The sequence below is a fragment of the Kwoniella mangroviensis genome, assembly GCF_000507465.2.
Source record: "Kwoniella mangroviensis CBS 8507 chromosome 1 map unlocalized Ctg02, whole genome shotgun sequence".
Lineage (NCBI taxonomy): Eukaryota > Fungi > Basidiomycota > Tremellomycetes > Tremellales > Cryptococcaceae > Kwoniella > Kwoniella mangrovensis.
Genome location: NW_027062534.1, coordinates 510,637 through 522,859, shown reverse-complemented (window position 1 = coordinate 522,859; position 12,223 = coordinate 510,637). Strand labels below are relative to the sequence as shown.

At 47.1% G+C, this 12,223-nt stretch overlaps 4 protein-coding genes across 4 annotated transcripts; 1 reads left to right on the top strand and 3 right to left on the bottom strand.

Annotated features, from left to right (window-relative positions):
• Positions 1-4,728: 4,728 nt before the first annotated feature.
• Positions 4,729-5,364, bottom strand: I203_105276 (uncharacterized protein; the record flags this gene model as incomplete). The annotated part of the gene is made up of 1 exon (XM_019144445.1): positions 4,729-5,364. The coding sequence occupies one exon, from the start codon at positions 5,362-5,364 to the stop codon at positions 4,729-4,731; it is 636 nt and encodes a 211-aa protein (XP_019005780.1).
• Positions 5,365-5,641: 277 nt separating this feature from the next.
• I203_105275 (uncharacterized protein) lies at positions 5,642-6,855 on the bottom strand (the record flags this gene model as incomplete). Its single annotated transcript, XM_065517736.1, has 6 exons — positions 5,642-5,810; positions 5,858-6,036; positions 6,157-6,430; positions 6,481-6,606; positions 6,656-6,715; positions 6,770-6,855. 6 exons carry the CDS (start codon positions 6,853-6,855, stop codon positions 5,642-5,644), a joined length of 894 nt encoding a protein of 297 aa, XP_065373040.1.
• Positions 6,856-7,182: 327 nt separating this feature from the next.
• I203_105274 (uncharacterized protein) lies at positions 7,183-8,406 on the bottom strand (the record flags this gene model as incomplete). The annotated part of the gene is made up of 7 exons (XM_065517735.1): positions 7,183-7,323; positions 7,374-7,391; positions 7,529-7,585; positions 7,636-7,879; positions 7,940-7,992; positions 8,050-8,122; positions 8,174-8,406. 7 exons carry the CDS (start codon positions 8,404-8,406, stop codon positions 7,183-7,185), a joined length of 819 nt encoding a protein of 272 aa, XP_065373039.1.
• Positions 8,407-8,870: 464 nt separating this feature from the next.
• On the top strand, positions 8,871-11,786 carry I203_105273 (uncharacterized protein; the record flags this gene model as incomplete). Its single annotated transcript, XM_019144442.1, has 14 exons — positions 8,871-8,951; positions 9,006-9,227; positions 9,308-9,344; positions 9,393-9,425; positions 9,484-9,611; positions 9,671-10,017; positions 10,067-10,299; positions 10,353-10,495; positions 10,543-10,689; positions 10,734-10,760; positions 10,811-11,009; positions 11,066-11,226; positions 11,277-11,477; positions 11,526-11,786. 14 exons carry the CDS (start codon positions 8,871-8,873, stop codon positions 11,784-11,786), a joined length of 2,220 nt encoding a protein of 739 aa, XP_019005777.1.
• Positions 11,787-12,223: the final 437 nt, after the last annotated feature.

The window sequence follows — 12,223 nt, the reverse complement described above, 5'->3', positions numbered from 1 at the left end:
GTTTCTTGGGTCGAAGACGGAGCGCAGGTATCATCTGCAGGCGGAGCAAAGCCTATCTCGTATTTCACCGTGATGACTCTGGTCTTACTGGACGCCGTGAATCGGATCGCATTGGATATAAGATTGGTCACCACTTGGTGCAGTCTGACATGATCGGTCTTGATGGAAACGATACCTGCTCGATCTATATTCTCGCCAAACTCTAGTACCAGCTGGATCTTCTTCATCTTGGCCTCGGACGCAAATACAGAGACAATCTGAATATTAGCTTTATATTGCAATTCGTTCACTCACCTTCTTAGCCTCCGCCTTCAGATCCGATCCAAAGTCATGCAGTGATAGCATATCCAATTGGATCCGAGCAAGAGAAAGAACGTCGTTGGCTATTCTTTCTTGCACTAAGCCGCATTGGTGTATACCTGGCATATCAGCGTAGTTCTACAGATGCTCACTCACTTTCTAAGGCCTCCAGATCCTCGTCAATCTCCGCAAGTAGTTCTGGAGTCGCCCTAAAGCCAGTTTGCCCCGCGGCACGCAGCTGGCCCTGCAACGCCATCAAATTCTCCTTAACTAAAGAGGAGCACTGTAATATCGCAGATACTGGTGTTCTGATCTCATGCGATGTGAGGTCTACCAGTAGCTCTTGCTGCTGCTTCGACTCTTCCGCTTCTATCCTTCGTCTCTCCGCTTCGAGTAGCTTTTCCTCTTGGTAACTGACATCGGATAGGCATCCAAGGACACCAGATAAACCAGAGTCAATCTTGTCTAGACGAATAAAAGTGCCAGATACCGAAGTTCCATTAGACCATTTCCACGTTTCGGTGATTTCTCGCTCATCTCCATGTACCACTCGATTCCATTTAGACTCCAGGTCATCTCTGATGCTCTCATCGACGTAATCAGCCCACTTATTGAGATCCACTTCATGGGGGATTCCCGTAAAAGCTCGATATGTGTCATTGCCATAGATAATTTTACCTGTTGCATCGGTCCGGACTATACCAGAGGGACAGTAGTCTAATATCACGTCAATTTCTTGCTGCCGCTGAGCGTACAGCATCTCCAGGTGGGCACGTTTCTTTCCTATTTGCATGTGCAGGTGGACCCGAGCGAGAAGTTCTTTCGGCTTGAACGGTTTGAGCATAAAATCTTCCGCGCCCTCGACGAAAGCAGCCAGTCGTAACTCGTCATCTGTAGCTGCACTAAGCAGAACCATGGGGATCATCCGGGTTTGAGGATCCGACCTAATCGCTGTGAGCAGTTCCTGACCATTCATTAAAGGCATCATCAGGTCGGATAGGATCAAATGAGGTGGGGTCCTTTGGGCCAATTCGAGAGCTTGTTTCCCATTGACCGCTTCGACGACTCTACAATATGGAGAGAATATATTCTTGACGTAATGTCGCATATCGGTATTATCGTCGACGAGAAGTAACACATCATTCCGATCGAACAGATATCCTTCTGCACGGGTTGAATTCGATTCGTTGTTCTCTGAGCCAATCGATTCGAGGTCGGCATCACTGGGTGATATCCAATGCATCGCTTCGTCCACCACTGCTTTGCCATATGTACCAAAGTCGATTCGTGCGAGGTTGTCTTGAACGACTTGCCGTTCGATGAGGGGTATCCTCGCTGTAAATGTTGATCCATGTGGTCCACCACTTTCCTCGGCTGTTTGACTGGTAATGAGTAAGTCTCCGCCGTGCAAACGTACGATCTCTTTGGAAAGCGCAAGGCCGATACCTGTGCCTTCTGTTCCACGAGACAGAGCGGTGGTGGCTCGATGGAAACGGTCTGTCACAGCGGATAACTCTGCAGCTGGTATACCAATACCCGTGTCGATAATGGCGATGTCGGCGTGGGTGAGGTAGTACCTTAGATCTATAGTAATGACTCCCTTTTCGGTATACTTCAGTGCGTTACTGATTAGGTTGCTTACTACAGTCTCGAGTAGAGTTGGGTCGACAAATACCATCCCTTCGTGGGGTTCAATCTGGATCTTATAGTCTATCTTTCTCCTTTCAACCGCTGGTTTGAACATCATAGCTAGATCTTTGACAAATGTACCCAGATCCAATGGCATGAACCGACCGGTAAGTTTACCCGCTTCTATACGTGAGAAGTCGAGTAAAGCATTGACTAGTCGTTGAACTCTGGCAAGATTACGCTGAGCAAGGGACAGAGTGGTACGTTGACCTGATGAGAGATTTGTACGAAGCACATCGTCCAGAGGTCCAGCTACCAAAGTCAAAGGTGATCTCAGATCATGTGCTGCACCTTGGAACCAGGCTGTTTTGGCTCTTTCCATTCTATCTCTTTCTGCTTGTCTATTGATTTCTGCTTCAGCTGCTCGAACTGTACCCAAAGACGTGGTAAGGTGAGCCCGCAACACATGGATCCAATCTTCATAAACTGAGTCGAGGGGAGAGGCGATGTTTAGTCCGATTATGATCACCGCCTGAGGAGTCTCTACCGAACTTTCACTGGATATAGGTACGATGATGGCTGACTCGGGCAGTGCCTCCCATTCGCGAAGCGGGAAACCTTTGATTAAGTCGGTACAATCGTCTACTACAACGGCTTGACGAGTGGATATGGCTTGCGCAATTGGCCAAGATTGTTTATCGTAGCTGTATCGCATACGACCTGTACCAGATGACAGAGCTGAGATGGCGGATAAAGTAGGTGAAGACAATTGATTCCCCTTCAGACCGAATGAAGCGCGGGAGAAGCGATCAGCGGATATTGGCAAGTCAAGGTCTGTTGGCGCGGCTTGGTGACCCTCGGGGATACCTATTGACGATTCCAGATGGAGACTGGCATGATTAAGCTCGGACCCAACCTCGACGCTGTAGCACATAAGGAAAGGGACGTCTTTGGGGTTCTGCTCGAGCACTTCCACAATGCCGTTGTAAAATTCGTTGGTGGTTCTGGCGGTGAGGAGTTGTTCCGATAAATCACGCATGGTCTCTTGTCTTCTTCGAGCGAGAACTGATGCAGTGGTGTCTCGTGTAGGGTTAAACAGGCTGTGATATAGATTAGATGATGGCTCTCGGGACGCTTGGAAAAAATTACCCACCCTAATGGCTTCCCATCCTCATCGAATAAAGGGATAAAACTCCAAGTATGATACTTCTCCACCCAATAACCCTTTGGCCCTCGTCTATACAGCAACAAATCGTCTTCTCGGTAACATGGCTCACCCGCTGACAAGCACCGGTCGATCAAGTGGGATACACTATCCCAGACAGGGCCCCAAGCTTCTTTCACTCGTGCTGATCTACCCCACATATGAGGATGGTCCACTATCTGAGCGTAGTTGTCGTTGCTGCAGGGTATCAGCGGGGGCTGAACAATGCTTGACTCACTATATCATCTGGAAATCTTCGCCTAACCACAAGGCATCTTGAGTGGGAGATCTAAGCACGACTTCTATCATCATTTCTATCACTGAAGACCACTTCTCTCTGGGTCCTAGTCGTGTTTTAGACCAGTCTGTCCGTTCGAGTAGTGATTTACAACCAAAAGAGGGAGGTAGAACCTTCTCAGAAGATCCGTTGCTGTCCAACGAGAGGTGGGTCGGCTCGTTATGAGTTTCGGGGGCGACTAGAGGTGTAGATTGGATTAAAGAGGGTGGATCAGGTGCCACAGGGTGTATAGACACCATTCTGAAGTCTGAAGGGAGGGAAGTAATCACGTAGAGTGAGTTGAGATCTTCCTCTCTTGGTACGATCGTCTTTATCAAGTTGAGATGTTTTTGCCTCGCCTTAAGAGGGAATACCGTATCGTCTTCATTTGCTGATATCCATTGCTCGAACTGTTGTAGTGTTTCTGGCCGCATGAGCTCCTCTAGGTTTTCACTCCCACTCCACTGATCCCACTTGTCATTCTTCCAGCCTATACGACTTCGCGATGGGCCTGCGTACGCGGGTTGAGTCGTGAGGATGAACGCGGGGAAGGGGTAAGTCTGTAAAGACATTTATAAGCGGGTGTGAGCCATGCAGAGGGGCAAACTCACCTCGATGTACGAGACTGAAGCCCTAGGAGATGTATCCGAGGTGTTTACGACCATGTCTCTAGGTCTGACACCATAAAGTGAATGATATATTGCTGAAACAATGAGAAGAGCATGAAAATATGTTGAAAAGTTGCATCCCAAAAGATAGAGTTGGAGCATCTCACTGGAATACCGTTTAAAGGACGAGTTGGTAACCTGACAAGCCTGGATCATTCAGGGTTTTTCCGTGACGTAAAATCACTTGAAGCAGGAAATACAGAGCTCAGCTCTAGAGGGGATCAGATGCCGGAAGAGCACTAGACGATGCCGAAGGACACGGAAGAAGTGTCGATCACGCATACATTGGTCAAGGGATGGGTTGGAGGGATCCTCAAGTGGATATCCCCCAAAAGTCATCTCTCATTGCAAGCTGTCAAGCTATGCAAAGTGGATGAAGGGCAGAAGGCATCTGCAGACTGTACAAGGAGAAGTACCAGAACCGGATGCCAGATATGAGAGATGAAATCCTCTTTCGCATCTCCTTTGTGGTATAATCGATCCGATAATCTCATAATACAGCTTCATCGAAGCGAAGCCTGATTGCATCATTCGAGCAAGCACTTGGGACCAATCTTCAACATTATTGCAAAGCTACAACCTAGATGTATTGAGAATAACCTATGGTTAGCTTAATCGCAATCTCTGGTAGCTACAAACCCACTCACACATCATAACCCGTCCACCTTCTTATCCTCGCTGATACTAGCCGTTTCCACCGGTTTCAGAGCCTTCTTCAGTCCCTCCAAAATATCCTCGTCCAGCTTCCTAGTTTTCTCCTCGCTGGCCCAACGCTCTTCAACAGCCTTTCGTTCCTTTTCATACCCGCTCTTCCTCTCTACACTCAATTTCTCCAAACTTGTTATCCAATTCTCCATCTGCGTCTTCTTCTCTCTCAACTCTTTGTCTAATCGGTTCTTATCCTCGGTGACGTTCTTGAGCTTCGTTTCGAGGTCTTTGATCTTGGGATTTAACTCGTTTCTTACTTTCTCCTCTCTAGCTTTCTCTGCGTCTGCTTTTTCCTTCTTAGCTTCCCTTGCTGCTTTTTCTTTTTCACTTGCTGCTCGCTCGTTATCCGCTTTACGCCCTTTCCGTTCATCCTGTAGATCCTTTTCCGCATCATCTCGCTTGGTATATGCTACTCGAGCGGCCTCTTCAGCCTCTTCGAGTCGGTTGGTTGTGTCGTCTAATTCACGGGTGACATTGGGATAATCATCGTACACCGCTAATAATCGCTGTAGGTCGATCGGCTGACGAGTCAGTGGTGCAGCGGTGGACGTCTCTTTACGGCTGTTGAACAGGGGCATGGTGCGTGTTTATAAACTGGGTGATAGCCTTGTTAAGAGGAGAAAGAAGTGATATCTGCGTACGAAGAAGAGATGATGAGCCCAGAGTATAAAAATGGAGTATCCCCAGTGACGTCACTTTTGTTTACACCTGAGATGGGCAGTACTGTACTCATCTTTCAAATGAATTTGCATGGATAGAAATACACAGATGGATTGATACTATGATACAGATAACACAATAAGAAACGCATTTTTTACTGCTTGATATCGCCTAGCCCAATAGCCAGAAGTCACCCTAATCATCCAAATTGTACTTCCTGATCCTCTCAATCTCTTTCGCCCTGGCCTCACGTTCTTTCTCCGTCCATCCATCCAAGAATACAATCCTATTCTTATCTACCGCTTCCCAACCTTCGTTCGGCTCCAAAGCTTGAGGATACCACCCACGCATGATCACACCTGGTCTACCTCCGTCGGGCCAGATTGACGGGACATCGTAAAAAAGTTGTACATGTCCAAAATCGCGTCCATGTGCTCTTCGATCTCCTCGATATCGGCCACACAGAGGAAATGGTACCTCAGCGCTGGGTGAATGTTGGTTCGGTAAAGCTGAGAGATGAGCAGGGTGAAGCGGTCTGTACCTGGGGGAGGTGGGGTCACACCGGGAAGAAGGGGTGCTCGGATGTTGGTCTGAGGCAAGAGTGTAGTAAGTAGTTGTAAGCATAAATCAAATGAAATCAAGCAACATCATACGCAGGTGATCACAGAGAAAGAGAGCCCAAGCTGCTCTCAAGAATATAATTTACTCACCTTGACATACTCAAACTTCAAACCTGGATTCTTCTCTTTGAAATTCGTGACATTGGTCATCCTGGTCATTACAAACTTTTCACCTGGTCTACCACCTTGTTTATCCATGAAACATCTCGCTCTCATCATAACGGGAGTTAACGAAGCAAAGTACCACCACCCTCTCGAGTCGAGCTGTGTCCATTGGAGCTTGTTGGGTGAAGGAGAGAGATAGTAAGGGTTGTTGAGGGCGTTGTGCGGTGAGGAAGAGAGATCAGAGGGGAGGACGAAAACTCTGAATGCACAAGTGAGACAGATCACGGCGAAAGGAAGTCATACACCTACCCTCTCTCCTCCTTCATCTCCTCTGCCAGATAGCTCCTTCCAGCTTCGATCTGATCTTTTTCATGTCTGAGGTGAGGCATTGACGCTCGTCCGAGTAAACGGAGGTACATCCTCACGTCGGGTTTACTACATGGACCCATCAATACCGAGCTCTTGCTTTCTAGGTACCACTCACTCATCGTAATTGGTTCCAGGTTTGAGATCAATCAACCAGTCATCTGGATTGAGAGGTATACTGTGATTACTAGCACCGATCATCAGCAAGAGATGGAGCATTTAGTGAACCCACGTTACAGCCCTTGACCTATGGTCTGTACCTGCGTTCACGTGTGCTCTTGCAGTACGAAGGTTCTCGAGGTATGGCCAGAGCTTCATCTTGTGCTTTGAGGTTGGACTATAAGGATGTATCGATTTCAGAAGAAGATGAGGAAGAGAGAGGGAGCGACGCAAGGTCAGGTCGTGTTGAGAAGTTTGGTAGTGCATCAGTCTGTGTATCCGTATCGTTGATGGATTGTGTCTGTGTGTGACTGTGACCATGCATATGTTTGGTAACCAGGGTACACTGCGGCGCATGTGCCCTAAGCATAAGCATAAGCATATATGATCCTAAATCCTATGCATGTCAATGCGTACAATCAAATCATGCATGCTCTGGGATATGCCAGCCAGCAGTGACAGACGCATACAAAGACGATACCAAGTTTACCTGCTGCCAGTCATCGTGAGGAGCTTATCCCATAGTTTCTCTCTGTTACCTCGATCCGATGCCCACTTTCCAGGTGATTTAGGCTTCAGCTTGAGGTCCCAAAACTTACCCTGGCCTAGATCAGCTGAAGCTAACATCTAAGAAGGCATATACATCAGCATTTCAAGCGATGAAGGTCCTTACTCACCTGCACAGGTATATGAGGCTATTCATCAGGAGTTGTACTCATAACTACCAGGCCAAGAGCGGCGATGTAATTCAAGGGGAATGGGAAATGGTGGATATCGAATGTCTCTGTTTTGACCAAACCTAGAACGAGGTTATTTTGAATAATCACTGTACGGACATACCTGGATGAACATGGTAGAAGATATATTGAGGGAATCGTTCGTTGAGTAGCTATAATGCACTTTCTGCAACATACTATCCCAAAGGGAGAGGTGACTGACCAGTGTGACACTGTCCAGCACTGTACTATCCCTCTTTGACTGATCTACTGTCAACAGAACTCTGCTTCTCCCATTCTCAGCGACCTTCTTCAAGCTTAGATCATCTATATCTAGTCCATCATACGATAACCCAGGATTGGTGAATAACATTACTTTTCCTCCTTGAGATATCAATGCGTGGCTAGCGAACAGATAAGCAAGGAGGAATCGAGAGATCACTTGGATGGTGAATCCTGTTCCTTCACTATATAATTTATGGGTGTTAATGCAGGTTGTCAGAAATCAGATAGGGGATAACACCTACCCATCTTCATTCAGATTGATCGTACCAGTGGGAGGACCATTCTGACACATGACCTTATAGACAAAATATTCCATTACCACACGATCCTTCTCAGTCAAAAGGTCACTTACAATATAATCCACCTGAACATCACTCAGAGCGCTTTTAATGCTATCGAACGCATCTTTAATTCCTCTCACATATCTGCAAAATGGCATAAGTGTTGCTTCACGTATACGAGCAAATTAGACTCACGAGATATCACCTTTGACGAAATCCGCTTGTACCTTCTCCTTTGAGAGTTGTTTCATCCGATTGATCACCTCCATCCCTCGCTCCTCGTTCCTACCCAATATGATCACCCTTGAACATCCAACAGAAGATAGCTTACGAGCCACAGCTGCACCTATGCCTGTCGTAGCGCCAACAACCACTGCGGTCTTACCAGGAGGGAGCTGGTAATCGTCCAAAGATCTCTTAGACTCCATAGCGCTGTTGAAGTTTGTCTTGAACGCTGAGTGTATATCGTGGGGGTTACTACGAGCACACCATGTTCTTATAAGCCAGTACGGTCCGGTGGGTGACCATTCTAGCCAACAACACGGCGTGGGGATAAAATTTAAATAGAAATTACTGCTCGGAGACCGGCCAGAGGATCAACGGAGTGCGGTCAACTTGGTTCTGTCACATGTCGACTTCAAAATGGATGGCAATGGATAGGAAAAAAGGGAATGGATGAGGATGAGGATGAGGCTCGAAATTATGATGATAGATACGACTTATGGTTGTCCGGTGGAGGTTGATCGCCTGACGATGACGATGATGATGATGACGTCGAGCAGTGTTTCAACATTTCAACGCTGTATGTATCTTATACATGATACCTCCCTGACTCTAGCAACTCATGCTCGTAAATCGTCATATACCACTCCAGCTACGATTCATATGTACAATGTCAACTAGCACACTCACAAACGTACTGAGAAACAGTAAATCACCTTATTTGCTCCAACATAAAGATAATCCAGTCGCTGTAAGCTGTTCATGTCTCCACTGTCCAGTTGAAAGCTTATAATGTACTTTGCAGTGGCAAGAGTTCACTCCATCGACAATCTCTCTAGCCAAGCAGCTTGACAAGCCAATCTTCCTGTCGTCAGGTTACTCGGCATGTCACTGGTGTCATGTCCTAGCGCACGAATCGTTCGAAGATCCAGAAGTAGCGGAGATCATGAACAAGTATTTTGTGAATGTCAAGGTGGATAGAGAGGAGAGACCGGATGTGGATAGGATGTACATGACTTATCTCCAGGTGAGCTTGATACTCATCGAGGTGGAAAAGTGGTTGTTACATTTGTTGGTAGATAGACCCAAAGCTAATCAGTGAGTCAGGCTACCTCAGGAGGTGGTGGATGGCCAATGTCGATATGTGAGTGAGCATACGATTCATGGAATAAAGCTGACGATTCCAATATAGTCATGACACCGACTCTCGAACCTTTCTTTGCGGGTGAGATGACCTTAGACTCCGTGCTAGGACTAAGCTTAAAGCCCTACTACCCACTTAGGAACGTACTTCCCCAAAGCCCGATTCAAAGCATTGTTACTCCGTATCGGGGAACTATGGGATGAAGATCGAGAACAATGTGAAGCTATGGGTAAAGGAGCAGTAGAGCAGCTCAAGGAGATGAGCGGGGTAAGTACAATCTATCTCATGTTATCATGTTATTACGCTGCTTTTTGACTACCTATCAGTCATCAAATGTCGCAGAAAGTTTGACATCCATCCTATCCACGTTCCCAGCTACCAAAATCTACACCCAGCTCGTCCGTCTACACGATACACGCTATGGGGGGTTCTCAGGGGGTGGATCAAGATCTAGAGGTCCTAAATTTCCCAGTTGCTCGATGACCCTTGAACCTCTAGCTAGATTAACATCATATGAGCTTTCAGAGGAGATAGATAGGGAGAAATGCAGAAAGATGGCGATGAAGATGATCAGGGGGATATGGAAAGGTGGAATACATGACTGGGTAGGAGGTGGAGTGGCCCGATATAGCGTGGATGAGAAATGGATAGTACCCCATTTCGAGAAGATGCTGTAGGTGTACTTTCTTCAAGGATCGATTGTGCTAACTCAGCTTGGGTAGGTACGATCAAGCTCAGTTGGTTACGGGCGCACTAGATTTTGCGTTGCTATCGAACTCATCTGAAGGGGAAGATGTAGATCAGGTTAAATCTCTTGAAGAAGATAAGAAATTATGTTTCGATCTGGCCAGTGATATATTGGAATATGCACTGAGGGATCTGCAATCGCCAGAAGGTGGATTTTGGTCCGCTGAAGATGCTGATTCGGCAAGCGAGAAGGGAGGGAAGAAGTCTGGTATGTCGATTTTGGTGAACTAAATGGGTGTAGCTGATCAAGCATCTTTGCAGAAGGAGCATTCTACATTTGGGCGAAGGGTGAACTAGACGAGATATTAGGGAAAGATGCAGAGCTCGTGCAATCCTTTTTCGGGGTGAAAGATGACGGAAATGTGGAGCTACAACATGACATGCATGGGGAGATGATTGGCAAGGTGAGTAATTACGGTTTACAGGGACGATCAAGCTGATTTAGTACCAGAATATACTATACCAAGCGAGAGAATACGCCGAGGTGGCTGGGAGATTCAATAAGACGGAGGATGAAGTGAGGGAGATTATCAAGAGTGCTCTGATGAAGCTGAAGGAGAGAAGAGACACGCGAGAAAGACCTGGGCTGGATGACAAGGTGAGTACCTGCACCGTACAAGGATCTAAGCTGATTCGGTACAGATTTTGACCTCGTGGAATGGGTTAATGGTATGTTATGTCCCTATGAATTATGGAATCGTCTAACAAGCACTTCACAGCTCTCGGCTCTAGCTCAAGCATCGATAAAACTACCTGACACTTATCCAATCAAGTCACAATGTCTCCCTGTAGCAGAGAAAGTCGCATCGTTCGTCAAACAACGTATGTGGGATGAGGACAAGAGAGAATTAGCTAGAAGTTGGCGAGAAGGCAAAGGTCCAGGTGGTCAGACAGACGATTATGCCTTTCTGATTAGGGGTGCGTCGACATAGACAGACTGCGTGTATAAGCTGACCTCGCTCAAACGTTGCTAGGGCTGCTCGACCTCTACGAAGCCAGTGGGATGGAGGAGCACGCCATGTGGGCTATAGAATTGCAGAAGCGACAGGACGAGCTCTTCTGGGATAAGCAGAATGGCGGATACTTTGCTAGTGCTCCTGATGAGCACGTCTTAGTGAGGATGAAGGATGCTCAGGTGGGTTATGTTCATCTGCGATTGGTTCACCAGCTGATGAACACCAATAGGACAACGCTGAACCCTCTGCAATGTCCGTGTCACTCCACAATCTCTCTCGGTTGTCACTCGTCGCAAGTGACGACTACGAGCTGTACGAGAAGAGAGCGGAAGAGGCGTATCTGTCGATCGGAGAGGAACTGAAGCAGATGCCCAGGGCATTTGGGTATAGCGCGTGCGGGTTGATGGATCTGGAGAAGGGTTATGATGAGGTAGGTGATGTATATGCTTGATCAAACGTGGCTGATCATTCTCGATAGGTCATCATCATCGGCTCACCAGATAACCCTCTGACCCAACAATTCCTGCACTTGGTCCATACGATCTATGCTCCGAATCAGGTACTACTTCTTATCGATCCGTCTCATCCACCCAGTGCCTTGGCCGAGCATAACGGAGTGGTAAAATCGCTCATTGAGGGGGATCCTACCGAAGTCACCCTTCGGATCTGTGAGAACGGTACCTGTGGATTACCAATCAAGGATGTGGAAGAAGCCAAGAAGGTTCTGGGTGTGGTATAAACGGGTGTGTACCGCGAAGACAGTACTTTCGATCGGTACAAACCGTATGTAACCTGTTTCTTGTCCAGATCTGCGGTATCTGGCGAAGTGATCCATAAAGACAAAGCCGCATTCCGTGTATGTGGATGTATACGGTTGAATGCGGAATGTTACTCGTATTTTGTTGCGGTTGTTACGATTTTACCCATAATTAAGCATGAGCCAGCAGTACAAAATAACGGATATTTCCCGGATGATTCCTCAAAGCGGCATATTGGGAGGGTTGCGCAGTAACGTAACGATAAAACGGAGGCCGAGGAGGAAAACAGAGCAAGCAGAGCAAGGTCACGTAAAGGGTCCATCATCTCAGGTGAAAGAGGAGAGAGAGGGGGCGAGGAACGTGTATGCATATGGTCTGTAGGATGGATGAGGAATGTGGAATGTGGATGTGGATGTTA